The following is a 19,909-nucleotide window of genomic DNA, read 5'->3' as shown; positions in this document are numbered from 1 at the left end:
TGCTTAAGTACTAAAAAATAATATTAAATGTTTAAATTATGAATAATTACCATTTTGTTCATTACTCGATGACGGCTGCGAAAGGTATGACTTTATTGGTGATTCATTGGGAAGAGAGTTTATGTTAACGAACCTGAAAAAGTAAAAAAAATATATCACATATATACATCAGACATATTTATTTGTATTTTACTGAAATCTTTAACCTTTTTTATGAACTGTTTTTTAGTGGAAATGGAACGTAATATATTAGTAATGAAAAATTTTAAAAAACCAACCACGTGACACAACAGTCACAGATTAGTCGAATAGACGATAATGTAGCATGCCAGAAAATCAATGGCAATGGAAAGGCATCTAAACTTCTAATATTTTCTAAACGAATACATCAAACAATAGCGTGTATTTTTTCTCGATCTCTTACTCTCTCTCTCAATCTCTCTCTCTTTCTCTCATTCAACTAACTCTCTCTCATTCAATCTCTCTCTCTATCTGTCACTTGCTCCCTAATATTGATATTGTTTTTTTTTTGTTAGAACTACTATAATTTAACATCTAAGATAAATTAAAACTCACTTATAATCCGGCCCAACTATCTCCATAGTGTCCGCCGGAACCAAACTCCCCTGTTCCGGCGAATCTCTCAGCGTGACATTTGACGAATTTGACATTGAGACATTTGACATTGACGTGTTTGACACGTTCTGCAGCGAGTTGAGTTGCTGCTTCAGCAGCTGACGGAAGTGCAATACGTGTTTTGATGGCTGGCCATTCGATGACGTGGTACTTTGTATTGAGTCGTTGAATGGGTCTGACCAGTTATTCTGGAAATATTTAAAGAATTATTAACACTAAAATTATCGAATATAAACACTATTTGTTCACAAAAGTATTTAAATTCTTCATATCAAGATTACTATCGAAATATAATGACGTCACAATGAAGATAAATGACAACATTTTAATGAGTTGATGAAGTAGTTAAATAAACCACAAAATTTAAAGTACTTCAATGAGATATGATAATGCCATAAATCAGTTCTCTGAATAGTTTTTATTTATTTATTTGTTAGAAATAGTTATTTTATATAAGGAATCTTAAAAAATAATGAGTGGTTCTAATGTCATCCGTCTCTTTTCATCACAGTTTAAACACAATTTGTCAGAAATAGACAAAAGATAGATCAAGTTTTTATCAATTATTGGGAAATAGTTAGCTAACTTACATATATTAAAGTGTAAATAAATAAGTTTAAGTAAAAAAAAATACTGCACACATAAAAGTTAATTAACTCAAAAATATGAAAATATTTTTTTCCTAGAATTTTCGAGAATACTTTTGTTTTTTCCTACAAAATGATTAAATGGTTTTCCTTGAAAACCATTAAATGTCATGTTCAAGTTATTTAAATACTACATCTATTAAGGAAAATAAAACCCTTTTATTTTCCAAAATGATAATAATAACACGCAAAGCGTTAGTAAATAAAAAATAGCGAAATATATAATCAAAATATTAAAAAAAAATAAAAAACAAAAAAAGCACACTGACATCATAAATTACAGCAGCAACCTTTGGCTCAGTGGAATGTTCAAATTTCTTGATTTTGCTTTTCCGCCGGGATTCAAACGCGTCCCCGCCATCCGGCTCGTACTTCCGTCGCATCGTTGAGTTCCAGTGGTTTTTAATTGCATTATCGGTCCTGAAATTTAAATATTATTTTTAAAATAGACATTAATCAAAATACGTAATCAAAAACAATTTAAAAAAATTGTAACATTGGGTACAAATTCATTTTTTAATAATTTTTGTGTTATTAAAAAAATTACTTGCGGTATTTTAATATTTTTTTGCGTAAAATGATGGTATTAGTATTTTTTCTCATATAATGTTCTTAATAAACATGGAAATGACTTCCGCGCATTAACTAACATGACTTGATTTAATCTAAATATTTGAAATAAAAAACTACAAATATGTATGAATTGTACTATATCTTCAATAACTGACTCTAATTAAAAACAAATATATATCCCTCATTACAAAAACCACACAAAATCACCTAACCAAATTTTGGCTTCATTTCGATTTTATTCAATCATTTTTTGAGCCGAGAACTGTTACTAGCGATTTTAAATATTGCAAAATAAAAGTTATTTAAATAAAAAGCATTTGGCGTTACATCATGTTACACTGTATCGTTCGTCTCATCTACCAATTCTTAAAAGACCGACAACGCACTCGCGAGTCCTCTGGCATCGAGAGTGTCCACGGGCGGCGGTATCACTTATCAGGTGAGATTCCTGCCCGTTTGCCCCCTGTTCTATAAAAAAATCTCACGCGGAGACATTTAATACATATAAGTTTTGTACATAAAAATACAAAGGCAAACCAATCAAGAGGGGAGTACAAATAACTGACCTGCCGGGCAATAGTTTGGCGATTTTAGCCCACTGGTTCCCCAGCTGTTTGTGTGCCTGGTATATTATCCTGTCCTCGTGTTCCGTCCACGCCGTCTTCTTTATCGAGGGGTTGAGGTGATTGTGCCATCTCTCCCTGAAATTGAACAGTCTTAGAATAAGCTACATCTGGCGCAAAACGAGACGCGGTTCAGAAAACTGACGGCCAACCTCCAGTAATGGAGAGGCACTTGAAGAAGAAGAAGAATAAGAAATGTTCAAACGATTATTAGTACTACAAATATACGCTTATTATTTGAATTAATTGTACAAATAAAATCAAAGAAACTAATTTATTTTTATTTTTAATAGAACAGGGGGCAAACCGGCAGCAGGCTCACATGTTAAGTGATACCGCCCGCCCATGGACACTCGCACTGACTGTAAGCTCGAAAGCGCGCTGCCGGTCTTTTAAGAGTCGGTACGCTCTTTTCTTCTCTTCGTACTTATGTATACGAAGTTATATTCTTTATTTATTTATTACAAAAATACATATATTATCCTTACAAATTATGCCAATACTATAATGTCGAGAAACATTTAATAAAATATAATAAAGTACATATGTGATATTAAACACATAATATACACAATATCGCAACTGTGAATTCATTCTGCGAACATACAAATATGTCGATAGTGTCGGAGACAGCATTGAATAGGTAAAATTATTTTTAAAATTTCTATCTTTCACCTTATTCTACATTTGTTAGAACGACGCTAACAATAGAAATTCAATAGAAATCCCATCTCTGGCCCCACTCTGTAAGCTGCCCCTTATTCATTTTGTTTTATATAACATAAGCCTATTTATAAATGATTAAGCCTTTATTGCGACTCAAGTGAGCCTCCTGCCCGTTTGCCCCCTGTTCTATAAAAAAAAAGTCTTAGTAATTTTGATATTTTAATTGAATATGAATTTATTTACCTGCACTGTTTTCCTATCCTTCCCTTGAGATGCCGCGCGATGAGCGTCCATTTCTTCGGGCCATACTTTCCTACTAATTCTACTACTTTCTCGTCTTCCTGAAAATTAAAAACATATATAAAATACAACTGAAATTTTAATATGGCTAACTTTTACTTATATGTATTAAAATTACAATTGTTTTTAGTATCATTATTAGTAGTATATTAGCTTTTTCTAATTACATTAACTTATAACTTAAACTTTATCTCCCTACGTCATAAATAAAGAATATAAGAATTGCATCAGTCTAAATGCATTGTTTAATATTAATATAATCTTTTTATCGTAGCGTAAACACAATGTGACAGAAAGAGTGTGTAATGTGAATAAATGATTTTTGATTTCATTTGATTTGACTGCAATTTATCCTGCTCCTTTTTGTCGGCAAAAGTAAATAAAGCTCTCAAAAATATAAGTACATAAACGTATTAATGTTTTGTTCCTCTAAAATACAGTTCTTTTCATGGACAATGTCTGGGTAATATGTGTAAAAAAGTAAATATTTCCTGCTGACGTAATCACCAAATAAGAAAATCAAAGACCCCCCCTCCCCGCTATAGTGCTTGCGTAAAACTTAAACGGCCTTATGTACATATTAACGCTGATATAAACATAAATTCATGAAATTTACCAAATGTTTTAGAGTAATCCTGTCTCTGATAGACGTAATTCTTATATATCCGTCTCAGAAGTCAAAGCAATAATATTGAAAATTTATTACACCTACCCACCTTTTTAGAGAAATTATGACTACCCTACTAAAAAATATTCACCATCCATCCATACAAAAACCGACACCCACATTTATATATTTTCCTGCGCAATAGCCGGTATTAAGATATGGAGCGTAAATACTAAAGCAATATCGCTTTGCATGATCAAAGTCAGTTTGAAGATTCGTATGCCATACAAAAAATAATGACAAAAAGATCGTGTGAAAATACGTTACTTTTCAAGGTCGTGCGTGGGCGATCAGCTGTTTGTGACTGATACAGAGGCCCAATGCATTTCGTAACTGGTTAAACCAGGCGGAGACAGAATTATTACTGCGTGGAATTTTAAAAAAGCTTGATGATATAATTAATAATAATTGTTCCTTTATCGTTCAAGCTTACACAGATCTATCAACCTTTATAGGATTTTACGGATGAGACATGATGAATTTGACTAGATTAAAGACTATTATATTCATTTACTAGCAGACCCGACAGCCAAGTATGCAAGTCAACAAAGTATGCAAGTACTGACTACAGCGCCATCTGCCAGGCTACAGTGTGAATCTAAACCATCCAGGGCTTCACCCAAACGCAAAAGTCATTCAAATCGGTACAGCCATTTAAGAGGAGTTCAGTGACATGACACTTACACACACATATATATATATGTAAGTATCCTATCTTTTAATTAAGATCAAACTGCACAAATGTGAATTAAATCGGTTAAGTGGTTTAGGAGCCTATAGCATATTAAGATTTATTGACTTCCCCGTTTGGCTAAATTTTTCTGAGGAAGAATGTTTAAAGGCTGTTAGGAGTAAAATAGTGTGTCTAAGGCAAGGCGGTTTCCTCACGATGTTTTGCTTCACCGTCCGAGCGAATGTTAAATAGGTATATAAAATCTATTCAAGCCGGGGACCGAATCTACGATCTCAGGGAGCGAGAGTCGCACGCTAAAGCCAATACTGTTCACCTACATGCCTACTAGAAAAAGAACACGAAACATAATATCTAATCTTACACTGAACTCTCGCGACAGTAAATGAATGAAATATATATTTCATGTATAATTGCGTGGAACATCGTATCTAGATTTATGATGTAACAATACATATTTAGAGCATGACACACTAGTTGACCCTGGCAGGGTCAGTTTTTCTGTGTGTCTGTAAATACTGGTAATGGCCGACTCATGTAAAGATAATCTACAATCGGTATATGAGCGTGTATTTTGATTATATTATAGCACATAATAAATGATAATAAATTATTATTCCTTACATATATTTAGTTTCAGGTCATTGACTCCACACATTAAATTTAGGAGATTTAATTTTGTTAGGAGTTATTTGGAGAAAATATATCGCTTTATTTTTTAGTATATTGATATAACTGGAACTATACGCGGTATCTCGACTTATTTTACTTTTTTTAACTGGAAAAAACCCTACGAAGTATTTTATAATACATATTTATATATTTATAGTCTTTAAGTGGTAGTAAGTAAAATATAATGACGTCTTTACTTGGAATTCCCCGAAATAATAAAATCCAAAATAAATGTTCGGGCTTCTAATCTATTGTTTTTGTCTTGTACACATGCAATAAATGAATGCATTCATATTTTTTTCAATATAATATAACACAGCTGTGAACATTTTGTTTATCAAAAATCTGAAAATAGTTTAATCAAAAGAAGATAACAGATGTTTTAGTGTACTTAATAAATACGTAAGTCGTTTCAATGTACACATTAATTAATTAGGCAATTTATTTATTATTTTATAATATGCATTAGGAAGCCATTACCATTGCCAAATTTAAGTGCGTAAATATAATTTGCATTATAATTTCATATATAATATAGATAATTTAACAAAAAAACAGTTAGCAACTAAGTATTGCCTAAAAACATTATTGTTAAAAAATATCAAGAATCACGTCATTACGTTATACCCAATTCCATTCATGTAATAAAATTCTAAATTTATCTACTTTAAATGTAAACTTAAAATTCCGATAGCGTCTGCATTTTGTATAAATTATGTCTTTTAGGAATATTTATTTCAAGTACAATTCGGTGCTGCCGTCTGTAATAATGGTAATTCTATTAATGAATTTTGGCGTGAAACATTATAATTAATAGTAATTTGATAAACCAATAATATACTTTAATAGTGTAATAATAAGTTATTAAAACATTTTTTCATCATTTGACGACTTATTTCACAACATTTCACACCTTATTTTTTTACCGCCTCCATAGCTCAGTTGATGACACGCCGTATAACATGAAATGTGTTATTTCAGATTAAATAAAGTATGGCACAAAGCCTCATTTGCCTATAAAAAATTACTTACATACGTTTATTATGGGATATAAGATACAGGTACATCTCTTATTTCACGTCATCAAATTTGTCACAAAATCCCTATTCATCGTCAAAAAAGACAGAAGGTGTAGGCCTAAAAAGCCGGCGTACTATCTCGGAACTATTTTAATATCAAATCATCATACAAAATGGCTATATCAAACATAGATAGAAGAAACCTCAAAGAGGGATATTTTACTGATACTGCAGCCCATAGACACTTAAATTGCCAGAGCTTGGAAGTGCGTCGCCTGCCTTTAAATTTGTCATAGCTTTAGCACCTTAGTTATACCAAGAAAATACGATAGTAAACTAAATCTATGACATCATCCATTCATATATCAACTAACGAATGCCAAACACAAAGATTCTTAGATTTCATCAATGGGAGGTTGTAACTTGAATAACAAATATGTTCATTTATGTGTGTCATACGAGAGCTATGCTATACCAACCAGCTGACATAAAATTTTGATTGGATTTTTTATTGGATTATATACGGACGTGTAGAATTTAAATATATCCGGCATAATTTTGAAAAAATATGTTAAAAAAGCACGTAACCTATTGGTGTAATTGAACTTTTGGAAAAAGCTTTGCTCAATTCAAACGGTATTTACATCCTTGACAAATAAACTTTCTGTCGTAAGATCCTAGATTTTGAATTTCACCTTTGTATATACGTAATTCCATTAACAAAATATAATTAATGTAGAATGCAAAATGCATGCACTAGTGGGTTACTGACCTATGATTCACCATCGTTTGCACTAGACTTAATGGCGAATACAATGCAAACAAATTGTCGACCAAGGCTAATACAAACCAAACTCAGAAATTAGTGTATTTTCTTACAGAACATTAACATTGTTATCCTTTATTTATTTAAAAAAAACCAACCTAGGATATCTAGCTCTCTCATTCAAAATCTTAGCGACTATAACAGAAAAAGCACTACCCAGAGATGATATCGGTAGTGGTCTGATTAATTTTTAATGTGTAGGCATCTGCCTAATCCATATTGTTAAGCAAATAGTTACTAGTAAAAACTAAAAAGTGAAATAATTTTATATTTTGATTTTATTTGTAACATTTATGTTCACAATAATTATTATGTATTTTACAATAGATAGCTTGTGTCATATAGTGTAGAAAATGTTGTGGTGAACTTTAATAAATAAATATAAGTCTGGATACCTAAACGTAAGCGAATTGAAAACACCAAAGGTTTACTCTGAGTTTTAATTCCGTTGAATTCTGATAGCTATCACTTTTAGACGTGTCAGAGAATACAAACCTTTTTGGCTGGCACATCTTTCAAATTCAATACGAGTCTAAACATCTGACACTAGACAAACATTTTAAATGTTAGTTAATGTAAAACATACAAATAATCCCTCTCTCTGTCCCTTTATCGGTGGAGTTTTTTTAGCAGCAACTCTAATGCAATGTCAGAATTCTACGGAATGAAAAATCAAATTACCTATAGGCAAAAAGGTAAAAATTGTCAGATAAAACTCACCTCCTTGGTCCAAGGGCCTTTGACTAGTTTGGGGTCGACAACTTTGGTCCATCTCTGCTGGCACTGTACGTCTGACCGATCAGGGAACTGGGCTGCTATCATCTCCCAGTTCTCTTTGTACATACGAACGTATGTTTTGAGTTTCGCGTCCTGAAATATTAAAACCCTTATAAAGTAAACTAATAATGCATCTTTGTAGATCCAGAGATCAACTGGGCATATAATGTATTAGACAAAGTAAACTAATAATGCGTCTTTGTAGATCCAGAGATCAAGTGGTCATAGAAATTTTTAGACAAAGGTTAATGACCCAGGTACAAGGTACCTACCTAACTCAAGATTATTTTACTATAACTACGTATTTTGGCATGATGCTGAGGTTTCAAAAACTAACACAGATACAGCGCTTATACATATGCACACTCACCCTTTCACATACTCAACATTTGTGTTTGATTATAAATTATAAATAATTTTCTATGTTTTTACAGGTAATTCTACTCAAAACCATCAAAGGAACAAAATAATCCTTCTGTTTTTTTCAATATCCCTATTTATCCACAAACCATGTATACTTTCAATATTTCTGACAAAAAACTACTTGAATAAGTATTATACATGCCTAGCTATCTAACCTAGCGATAAAATGTTGTCACTGCCATATTTGTGTCACGATTAAAGAATTAAAGTAAGAAAAGTTTTATTAGCCCGAGGATCCAAAAGATTCAGTTTTATATCTCACCTCTTCCTTACTCCACCTGCCTCTGTTACAGTTCTTCCGGGTTCCGGTACTTTTGGTCGTCTGCTGGTCTTCATACTCAAATAGCACCGAGTCGTCGCTGTACTCACTTGACTCAGACTCATTGCCACTTCGTCTGTAACCAAACAATATTTCGTTAAGATAGATAGTAGTGTTATCGACACATAGTTCGATATCTCGATTGCGATCTTTGACCCTTCCAGTTTCACTATCAATTATCTTCTAAGTCATTTCAGTTTTATTTGTACTATTTTCAATCTTTTTTTTTATATATAAGGACCTAGCCGCGTAACAAACTTTTTTAAATAATTTAGAACATAGTAAATGATTGTATGACTTTTCAGCGTAAAGGTCATACAACCATTGTCTACTTTTATAAATTCCCGCTGTCGCCCAATCACTTAGTACTAAACGATTTACACTGCGATTATGAGACTTGACGATGTTAGTTGGTACATCTACAAGAAATTTATAATAGTGTGTTTAGATTGCGCGGGTAGTACCATTTTTTTATACTTCATTACCTTAGACATAGATAAAGGTAAATTATTAGGCAACAGAACACGAAATTTCACCCGTATCACCTCGACACGTTCGTCGATTCACAACTGAGCCTTTTTTAAGGCAGTTTCTGCCGCGCACCACAATTATGTAAAACCAGCTGCCTACTGAAGTATTTCCGAACCAATTCGACTTATGGTCCTTCAAGAAGAGAGCGTAGCAATTCTTAAAAGGCCGGCAACGTGCTCAGAACCTTCTGGTAATCCCATGGACGCGATGGTATTACTTAACAACAGCTGAGCCTCCTGCCCATTTGACCCTTTTACATAAAAAATCTCTTTCTTCCAGGCAAAGGAAAAATGCTATTAGTTACACACCCTGGTTTGTCGTCATGACTCAATGCAAAGCTACAACTCAAAAAAAACTCGTTCCTTTTTGATAGGAAACGTAGGACGCCCATAACTGGATGACATATCTCCCTCACCGCGAACTGCGATCACCCGGTGAAGTTAGGCAAAGATATATATTATGAGTAATGAGTACTAATAATTAACTTAAATTGTAAATACTTGTGTGTTAGAATTTTATGATTTCTTTAGTCATAAATACTTTTTCGTTAACGGAATGTATCGATAGGTTCTGAATCGTTTTAATATAGATTGCACAACACGCTTTTGTTAAGTCGGGACCCTAATTTAATACATACAATAAACAGTAATAAATAAATAATATGTATTATAAGACATGTACTTTAATTGACAAAAAAGGTAATCCTTGTTATGTAAAGAATCAATATAAACAACTCAGGCGGTTTGAAATCAAGTAAGTGCGAATCTCATTAAGCTTATAAATGGAAAATCTTAAAGCCATCAACTTTTTCATACACTGCAGACAAAAAAGTGGCGCCATCTTCCTTCAATGCGCAAAAGTACAATAGGAATTCTAGGAAGAGAGCTGGTTTTTTTAAATAGGTTCGTTGGAATTTGAACCGCTTTACCAATACAAAGAGTCTTAATTTATTGAATACCGGTTCGATTCGATTAGGTAAGGATTTGCCATCAGCTGAGAAACTTGTTCCATCTCGAGTTCAATATCAATTTTGACACAGTGATCTCTGTAAAGCTATTTTTAATGTATGAATTTGTTTATTTTGCCACAAATGGGGAAACATACATACACACATTTTAGATCGGGGCCTCAGATTTCTGTTTCATGACCATTTGTCAATCTAATAGGCAAGTAGGTGATCAGCCTCCTGTGCCTGAGACAGCCGTCGACATTTTGGGTAACGCAAGCCGGTTTCATTACGATGTTTTTGTTCACCCTTGGTGCACAGCCAGTGATCGAACTTACGGCCAGCCAGTCGTACCGCGCACGCTGAACCAACACTCCCCAATGTTATAGTATACTTTGAGTAGCCGTCAAAATACATATAAATCGTGGAAATAATAATATAAATTGCTGCATAGAAAATCAGACACATTAACATAGCCAGCATCCCACAATTAAGCTGTCATGTTAATTATGAAATGATGACGTCATGTATTATTTGATAACAGCGTTCATAGAACTGGGTCCGGCAAAAGAATTTCGCAAAGTTCAAAGTACAATAAGCGAGCTCTCTGGCATTGTCCATGGCGGTAACACTTAGCATTAAATCAGCGTTAATACCCTCTAAGAAAACAGCAAAAATTTAACGTAACGTAAAGAAGGTAAAATTTGGCTAAAAGTTATATATATAAATGTTAATTTTATGTGCGTGTGCTTGTAATTAAACTCCCAAGCGACTGGCCCGATTTTGATGAATTTTTTGTGTTTGGTATATATGGTATTTTCCTTTTTTTGTAAAAGACGTGCGTATAAGACGATGTCTGTCCGCTAGTTGAAACAATAACACATCGTGTTCATTATATTAACAGATTCTAGAATCTATGGTTTCTATGTAACAATGGTATGTTTGGTATTCAAGCAAAATATTTAATAAAATCATTATGTCGGTAATCACAAAAACTTACACAAACAACATCACGAATCACGCTTTATATATAACTAACAAAATAAACACACCACATAACGACTAGTTAATAAAAATTGCACAAAAATATCCCGTTCCCGCCAAAAGCCATTCTCCGACGCGTGCGCACCGAACGTCACCACTGCACTAATAAAAGAAATCAAAATTTACATGTGTGGATAACACGCACACACACCCACGTACAGACTAAGGGTGAATACAAAGCCCCCTAAGGGATGTGCGGAATAAGGATAGCGTTTAAATGTCTTACGAAGGAAAGAGACGGATATAAGTAACCCTCTGGGAACCCGTGACGCAATGTAAAAGGTGCAGGCAGGTGTTAGACGTGTTTAGACAAAGAATGAACTCCGCGTAGGATAGGTCAGCGACTGTCTAATTCCTTGTATGTAACATTTAATAATAATAATTTATTTGCGATACGAAAAAAATATTATGATAGTACAGTCAAAACTTCGAATATTCTACTACACATTATAGCTTCTATTTTATCTCATATAATTAAAAGGTGGACTTTTAAGTAGGAGTTATTTATTATCATCACTAGTCAATATCGTTTTATCAGTACATTACTAAAATATATTACATTATCTAATTAATTATTATACACTGAAATAATCATTAATAGACTATGTAAATTTTTTAAATTAAATTATTATTAAATTACTTAAATTATTATTTAATTTATTATAATTAATTAAAATGCCTTGTCTTTTGTCAATTAACTATTGCCCCGAATTTAAAATATATTTTTTTATTAGTAATCAATTAAGAGATAATTAAAAATATAAAAATAAATCAGTTGTGTCAGTCACAGTCAAATTCTTTAGGTCTGGGCCTGACTTTTCTGTATCTGTTTCATGATCATTTGTCAATCTACTACACAAGTAGGTAATCAGTCTCCTGTGCCTGACTCACGCCGGCGACTTTTTGGGTCTAAAGCAAGCCAGCAAGTTCGGGACAAATTTTAAATGCGCACATGGCATGCATATGAAATCTCAATTACATATTTAAATCCATCTCGGCAAAATACTTGAACAAACACAAAACGCCGAATTGATATCAAAGCAACGGAAATTAAAAATAATGTAGGAACAGATAATATTAGCAATTTCTGATATGTGTTAAGATATTAACAGTACCTTTTTCATAGTTACATAGAACGTAGTCTGAATATCATTTTTCTATACAAACGTCTTGAAGACATTGACTTCTATGTTCGGATACATGTTGATCGTAAATCTAAGAACATTATCGCTCAGTACTCCTATATATGTAAAGAAATATTTGTGAGGCATAGCGCAGGGCAGTTAGGACCACTAAGATCGTCTAAGACTCGTACACTCTTTACGATAGTTTCTACAGATACCTCAATACGATAACAGTTTATGATAGCTTAGATATCGACTTTTCATACAAGAATTCTGTCACCATAGATGTTCGCGCCGTTTATTTCGAAACAACACGTTTAAATATACAAATGTATCATCACTTTCTAGGACGATTTTACGTATGGCTCATTCTATTAGAAATACCCTATGTAGAAATATAGTTATAAATAATAGTTAATTGGATATAATACATATGTAAACTAACACTCAAATGACCTTTGAGCACGCTCAACAAACACTGTAGATTTTTGAAGTTATACTTCTTTTTTTGCGTTAGGGAAAATGGTGAGAGTAAATTTTTACCATGCGCGCGCTGTCACAAAAAACCGACACCCACACACCGTCACAAAACGATACCCTGAAGTAAGCAGTCAACATTTTAAAATAAAAAATGTCCATTTCATTAATAATTATTAATAAATTACTTATATGTAGAAATATTTTTTTGTGATATTTAAATTAATTTAACAAGATAATGCGTTATATAAAACTTTCAATGTATTAAATACCTTTTTATCTATTGTTAGTGTCGTTTTTTCTGCAAACGTAGAATAAGACGAAAGATAAAAATTTAAAAAGATTTTTATCTTGTTACTCCAAAGAATAACTTCTTACGCGTGTACATAAGTATAAACACGATTTCTTTTATCAGATACAGAGTTCAATGTCTATGCTTGAAAAAGAAAAACATCAAGGATTTCTATAAAAAAACTATAATTTTTTTTTTTATTTTTGCAAGCTTTGCTGAGAGGGGTGGGGGGGGGGTGAATTTCAGAAAATCGGCTTATGTAATACATAAACGGCCCTTATGACGTATTGATTTGGTTGGTTTTTGTTACATAATTGCCCACCGTAATAGAAATTGAACTTTATAAAAACTGAATCAGTTTTTACTATTTCATATACACTCAGTACTCCTATACATGCCTATAGATATAGATGTTCACTATAGAACAAATGCTTCACACAATTTTTGTTTACCTTATTGTTACACATATTTCAAAGGTTGATCTCCGCATTCTTCAAAACGGGACAGATTTGGCAAAAAATGGGGGTCTGGGACGGAAGCGCTAATTCGGAACGGGAATCCCGTTTTTGCCATGATTTAGTACCTACTGACAGCTGATTTACATTTGCAGCTAATATTATAAAGGCACATTTATATGCTCGAAGAAACTAGTAAATAACATAAAAGTATGAAGGGAATTATAGTTGATTTTACATGAATTATTTTTTTATAGCACTGTATGTATATCAACTTCCTGTGTATTGATAAGACTCAATTCAAAAAGTTCAGGGCAATGCCAGATATAAAATGTAATCAGATAAATATGTTATTGCAGAGTCGTCACAACATTACCACTTCATGACACAGTACCCATCTATAATATAAAGCTTTTAGATACACAAGCTCAAATGGCATATTCATTACGTACTCGGCTAGTAATAATGCTTAAGTGAAAAACTAAACAAGCGATGTATACATATTTCGATATTAAATCGCTCGTTCGATTAATGCTTTTCATGGAAGCCACCTACGAAGTCCAAAACCTGCTACCAAAACAAGTTTGAATGAAAGTCTTCAAGTGTAAACAGTCCCCCTTATAACAGGAAACATGGGACATGAATGTATTAACTGGACACTTCCTCGGGGCCCTCCTTGAGGAAGTTGTCTTTTATATGTTCGTAAGGGTGACCCGATATTAAATCTAAGTAGTCATTACGATGATTACATGGTATTTCCTAACTAATGACATTTTAAAATAACATAATTTTTTGGCGTATTTGAATTAATCTTTTATCAAAGTATTCCAGTACATAAATAGGATTCTAATGATGAGTTTTTGTCCGGCGATCCATGGCGACATTAATGCTTCGGGATTTGTTTGTTTTTATTGGAAAAAGCTCTGGAAGGTACATTAACCACAAAGTTTATCAGCCTTACTAGTGACTTTAATAAATATAAGTATATATAAATTATGGTCCAACTCAGCGTCGAAGATTTATTTATATATCAGAAGGCAAACGTGCAAGAGACTGATCTGATATCAAATAAAAATTGGAATTTCATTACATTTCTAATTTTCAGCAAAAATTCTCAAAATTAGACATAATTCAGCCACTACTTCATCAAACTTGTACCATAAATACTTCCCATTGTTGATGACCTCCGATTTGAGACATTTTAATCGTAACAACAATCTTGTATAGGGTGGCAGGTGGAAATGACCAAGGAACTTCCTTATTATAATTAGGTCCTGTTACTATGCCACTATTAACGTTAATAAATAATTCTTAAAGCGAAAAACTCAAGCTAAAACATTATTCTAGCTTATTATAGTATTTATGAATTTAAAAAGATTATTCGACTTGCAACCTGAATTACTTATTTTAATATATTTTTTTGTCATTAGGTTTAATATATGTATACCTACTGTATGTAATGGTATAATATATAATATAGTAAAACCAGCACAGATGATGCCACTAAAATGCTGTGTACAGATGTAATTGGATTTCAGGTTTTCAAATGTTGTTTAGTTTAATCATTCTGTTTTCTGTGTCACTACCAAAATGTAAAAAATAAAAAATTATTACGACTTCGTTGTCGTCAGCGGTGTTAAACAATTTACATATGTTTGCAACATTACTACCTATTTCTTTTAAAAACTTTTTGTAAATATTTGCAACAAAATCTGGAAAGGTCTTTTAACTAATTGGTGAACATTATTTCTTTTAAGTTGTTGATAGCTTGTTCAGTGTTATAACAGCCGTATTGGACAGTCAGTCAGGTAATGTAACATAACCTCTTCATCTGCAGCTACAAGCACTTTGTCCTGATACGACAAGATTCCACTTTGGCCTGTCAAAATCTGAGTAATCAATCCCGTTTCATTTGTTTAACAATCGTAAAGACCGAAACTACATTTTGATAGAATAACTTAGTTATTGCGAAAGTGTTTATATAGATTTAAGCTTTGCCTTTAAATCCCCGTTGAAGCTCCATATGTGAAGTTTTATTTTAGAACATTCTACCCCACTGAGTGTTGAATATCGCATGCCTAGTATCGGTTAAAACACAATCAACCTTTAATAAACTGTTTCAACTGTTTTAAATGTTAATTGTTTTGCAACAACATGGTAATTAAAAAACATAACAACATTTTATCGCTCGTTTTAGAACTGATATTAAATGTACAACTTTAAAAACTGTATGTGCCGTATACAAAAACTTCGACGCTGAGACTAGAGCATCTTTATGAATAATCAAAAATAATTTTCATTCTATACAATAATGTAAGAGCGCAATCGGCATATTATGCAATTAATTCAGTGACATACTTGTATACCTATCGCATAGGTTAACAAAAATGTCATATACTTAACTTACTAAATAGCCAATTATGTGATCTAATGTGCCTAACACAATTATTATCTTGAATCGGAGCTTTACCGGTAACTTTGATTACAACAAAAAACAATTATTTTAAAAAAATTGCGAAGGAATACATTTATACCAAAAGGTTTAAATATGCTCACGAAAAGAAAAAATATAATAAAATAAAATATTAAATGCATTTAATGTAAGTGAGAGTATCTACGTATAGAGAAAGATAATATTTTTCTTTTTTCGATAATTATCTCCGCTATTTTAGGAGAATCATCGTCGACTTCCACAGATAAAATAAAAATAAAATACGTTTATTTTGGAACATAGGATCATCGTGGTATCACTTATTCCATGTCATTCAATTCGAGCCTGTTGGCATCCCTACTCATCGGAAAGAAGACAGAGGGTGTTGAAAGGCCGAGAGAAAAAGTCGGCGTAAAAAACTCTCGGTACTCTTTTTAAAAAAAATCAAATCATCATACAATTCTACAATATTTAAAACAAATATAGCAAATTAATTAGAAGTAGCCTGCCCAGCACTAGTCCCAGGTCCTTTTATCAACTAAATAAGATAATGTCGTGGGCTACAGAAGTAGAACTACAACGTTGGGGCAGACTAGGTAGCTCAAATAGTTTTATACCCAAGAAAGACAGATTTAAAATTTAAAGTTTGAGCCAAAGAAAACTCACACGCAGGCCCAGGAAAAAACACCTAGAATGCAATTGTCACAATCAATGGCTCAAAACGATTAGTTCATGAGCAAACTGGTACGGAATTCTATTTCTAGCTGACTAGTTTCCGTTCCCAGGACTCTAAGGACAAATAACATCATATAATTATTTAACAATAGCTTCTAAGAATGTATATTTTTGCTTCACCGTAAATATAATTAGTAATGTTATCCCACGTTATACCCCACAATAGATTTGCGTGAATTTCCGTTTTTCGTATAAATGTTAATTATTATGGAACTTTTGTAGGCGTTGTTTTCGGGCTTTTGTAAGCTGTGTCCTTCTATTAGAATAAGCTTCTAAATTCTTAGATTCGTCGACTGTGATGTCATTTTTAGAAGTAATAAAACCATCCGATTATATAATTAAAATCTTGAATTAATCTGCCAGATTTTACCTCCATTGGAATTACTTTAAACTTTTGCATTTGTATTCGATGTATAATAATGACAAAATATTGATTAGTGAAATATATAATACTTGTAACAAAATTGATGGATTATTTGTATATGTGTTTTTGTATAGAACAGGGGTCAAACGCAAAGAAGAATTGATACGCACTTGAAAGACCCAATTCGAGTTCGAAGATACTTCAGTGGCCTTCCCACTTTCACCTTCCCCTTCCCACTAGTGGGACCGCGAGAAGTGCCTTAATAACGCAGTTTTGAGACATAGTCTACTAAAAATTTAGATATTAGTATTTGAAAAATACGTTTCTTACTACCTATAGTATTAACATACTGTCATAGTAAGAGCTTTATCAAATATTTTATCAAATTTATATGTGTCAGTATAACAAAATTTCTAGTTTGGTAGGTAAATAGTGAGTTTGTATAATTCTTTCAATTACGATCGCCACGATAACCTACTCAAGACAAACGGGTCAATGACGTAACAAAGTTATTATACGATTATAATCCGTATAGATTAATGAAGCTAGGGTGAAGGAATCTTGAATAACCAGTTTTAAGGACGGCGTTAAATTACTTTTCTCGGCCTATATGTGGAATGTATCTGTGGGAGGTTATAAAGGATCAAATACTATCCACTGAGGAATATAATTTCTATTCTCAAGGCTGACTTGATCAATATTGTTAAACCTTGTAGCGACAATTAGTCATCTCATTTCACTATTAATATCGTTTCTTTATTCGAATCAATAGAAAAATATGCTTGATTTGTTAAAAATTCTAAACTTGGTAATAGAATATAATATTTCAACTACTTCGTATATCGTGTTAATAAAAGACTCAAGAAAAAATTGTAATGCATAATAATGTCCATCATAGTTTAAATACCTATCAGCGGCTTTAGTTCGAAAACAAATTCAAATTAAGAATTCCAGACTCACAGTACCTTAAAAGCCCCTATATACTAAGCATACATCTTAAACAAATCTTCGTACAACCGGTCCAAGAAGTACTAGACGAATCATCAAAGTACATTTTAAACATAACAGACCACACTGATAACACGACACCGGATTTACTTATGAGGTCTCGGGTAACAATATACGTTCAATGGCGTGGAAGTAATTATGCTGTGGGAGATTGGGTGGCTATATCGAAATTTATTTTTAAAGTTAAGCAATTTAAGAACAGGGAAAGTATATAAGTGTACTTATATATTTACTATTTAATGCAATACTTGTCTACAGCTACAAATTTAAAGTGATATTCAAAGTCGGTATAGCGTTAACCTTGAATCTAGTACGTGAAAACCGTTTTAACATTAAATTGATATTTATAACAATACTGGTATGACATGTAATAATTTAACTAACTGATTATAATTACAAGGAAAATACTGACATAATGGGAGAATAAAGAGTTGACCTATATGCAGGCGCCTTGTAGCCAATGAGTTGATCCTCCTATGAGAGCATTTAACATTTGCTCGAACGGTAAGGAAAACATCGTGAGGAAACCGACATCTCTTAGACCCAAAAAGTCGACAACGTGTCAGACACTGGAGGCTGATCACCTACTTGCCTGTAAAATTTAAAAATGATCATGAAACAGATTCAGAAATCTGAGGCCAGGACCTAAAGAGGTTGTAGCGCCACTGATTTATTTATATATTCTTTACTGTATTACGTCATTTAAAATTTTTGTATTTGCTTTCCGTACATGTTCCTTATCGTTACTATATTCATAACAAACGTAGTCGAACTGTAAACATTTGTGTTGTTTTTTAAAATGCTCTTCAAACTGTTATGGCTCCTCAATCCGAGTTTACATTCAAATGGGGCCTATTTCTAAATTAAATTAGTAACATTAATAAATCAGAATTTTTGTATCTTTGGTTTTATCTAATAGATAATTAGATGATCTGTCTTCTGAACTTCACACATATCGTAGGCTTTTCGAGTCTTCAGATACCGTTTTCCTTAAAATATTTTCCTTGACCGTGCGAGTGTTAAAATGATACAGAAAAAGTCTATTGCTTCTATCTAGCCGAGGATTGAAGTTAAGAGCTCGAATGATACTAAGTCAATACTTCTCACAAATTAATAACATGAGTATACTGTAAATATAATTTGACGATAAAAAAATTATAAAGTCGGACTTAAAACGAAAGCTATGTTTAATTGGCTGAAAATTTCGTGTGTATCTTAAAGGCAAATATTAAATGCCTGTTTTAGCCAATGCACATGATCAAATAAAAACTAATAAATCTTGCATAATATTTCAAAAGCTTGTCTATTATATCTATACAAAGTTAAAACTCTATTCAACTCTTCTCAGGTGCGTTAAAAGCCGTGAGAGCTATTTTGTTTGGTCACTGTCTATGCAGGGATTATACGCAAAACTATTCAACAATGTCGAATTATGCAAGACGGAGATCGCAAACATTTTGTTATATTCCAAAAGAATGTATGAGTAAAGATTTATTTATTTCTTCAAAGGATGTTTGCTTGTTGTTGATTAGAGTAAGTTGAAAATTTTAACATTGTTTTTTGTATATATAACTTAATTATAGTCTTATTTAAAGACAGTAGAATTGGGTATCTGCTAAATTTAAGTTTAATAGTAAAGAATTATGAAAAAAATATTATTGAC

At 32.4% G+C, this 19,909-nt stretch overlaps 1 protein-coding gene across 5 annotated transcripts in view; it reads right to left on the bottom strand.

Moving 5' to 3' along the window:
- Positions 1 to 19,909, bottom strand: part of LOC111000609 (myb protein) — a 47,851-nt gene that overhangs the window by 10,611 nt on the left and 17,331 nt on the right. For 3 of the 5 annotated variants that reach the window (XM_022270114.2, XM_022270117.2, XM_022270115.2), the window contains 7 exons: positions 8,783 to 8,915; positions 8,041 to 8,190; positions 3,389 to 3,486; positions 2,423 to 2,557; positions 1,553 to 1,703; positions 577 to 824; positions 51 to 133 (listed from right to left, as the gene is read on the bottom strand). In XM_022270114.2, coding sequence (XP_022125806.2) covers positions 51 to 133; positions 577 to 824; positions 1,553 to 1,703; positions 2,423 to 2,557; positions 3,389 to 3,486; positions 8,041 to 8,190; positions 8,783 to 8,915 — 998 coding nt within the window. Of the gene's footprint in view, positions 1 to 50; positions 134 to 576; positions 825 to 1,552; positions 1,704 to 2,422; positions 2,558 to 3,388; positions 3,487 to 8,040; positions 8,191 to 8,782; positions 8,916 to 11,316; positions 11,451 to 19,909 lie in introns of those variants that run through there. The other 2 variants (XM_022270118.2, XM_045632080.1) reach the window with 2 other exon arrangements.

This window comes from Pieris rapae, chromosome 18, assembly GCF_905147795.1.
Source record: "Pieris rapae chromosome 18, ilPieRapa1.1, whole genome shotgun sequence".
Taxonomy (NCBI): Eukaryota; Metazoa; Arthropoda; class Insecta; order Lepidoptera; family Pieridae; genus Pieris; species Pieris rapae.
The sequence above is the reverse complement of the archived record's forward strand: the minus strand, read 5'-3'. Positions and strand labels throughout refer to the sequence as shown.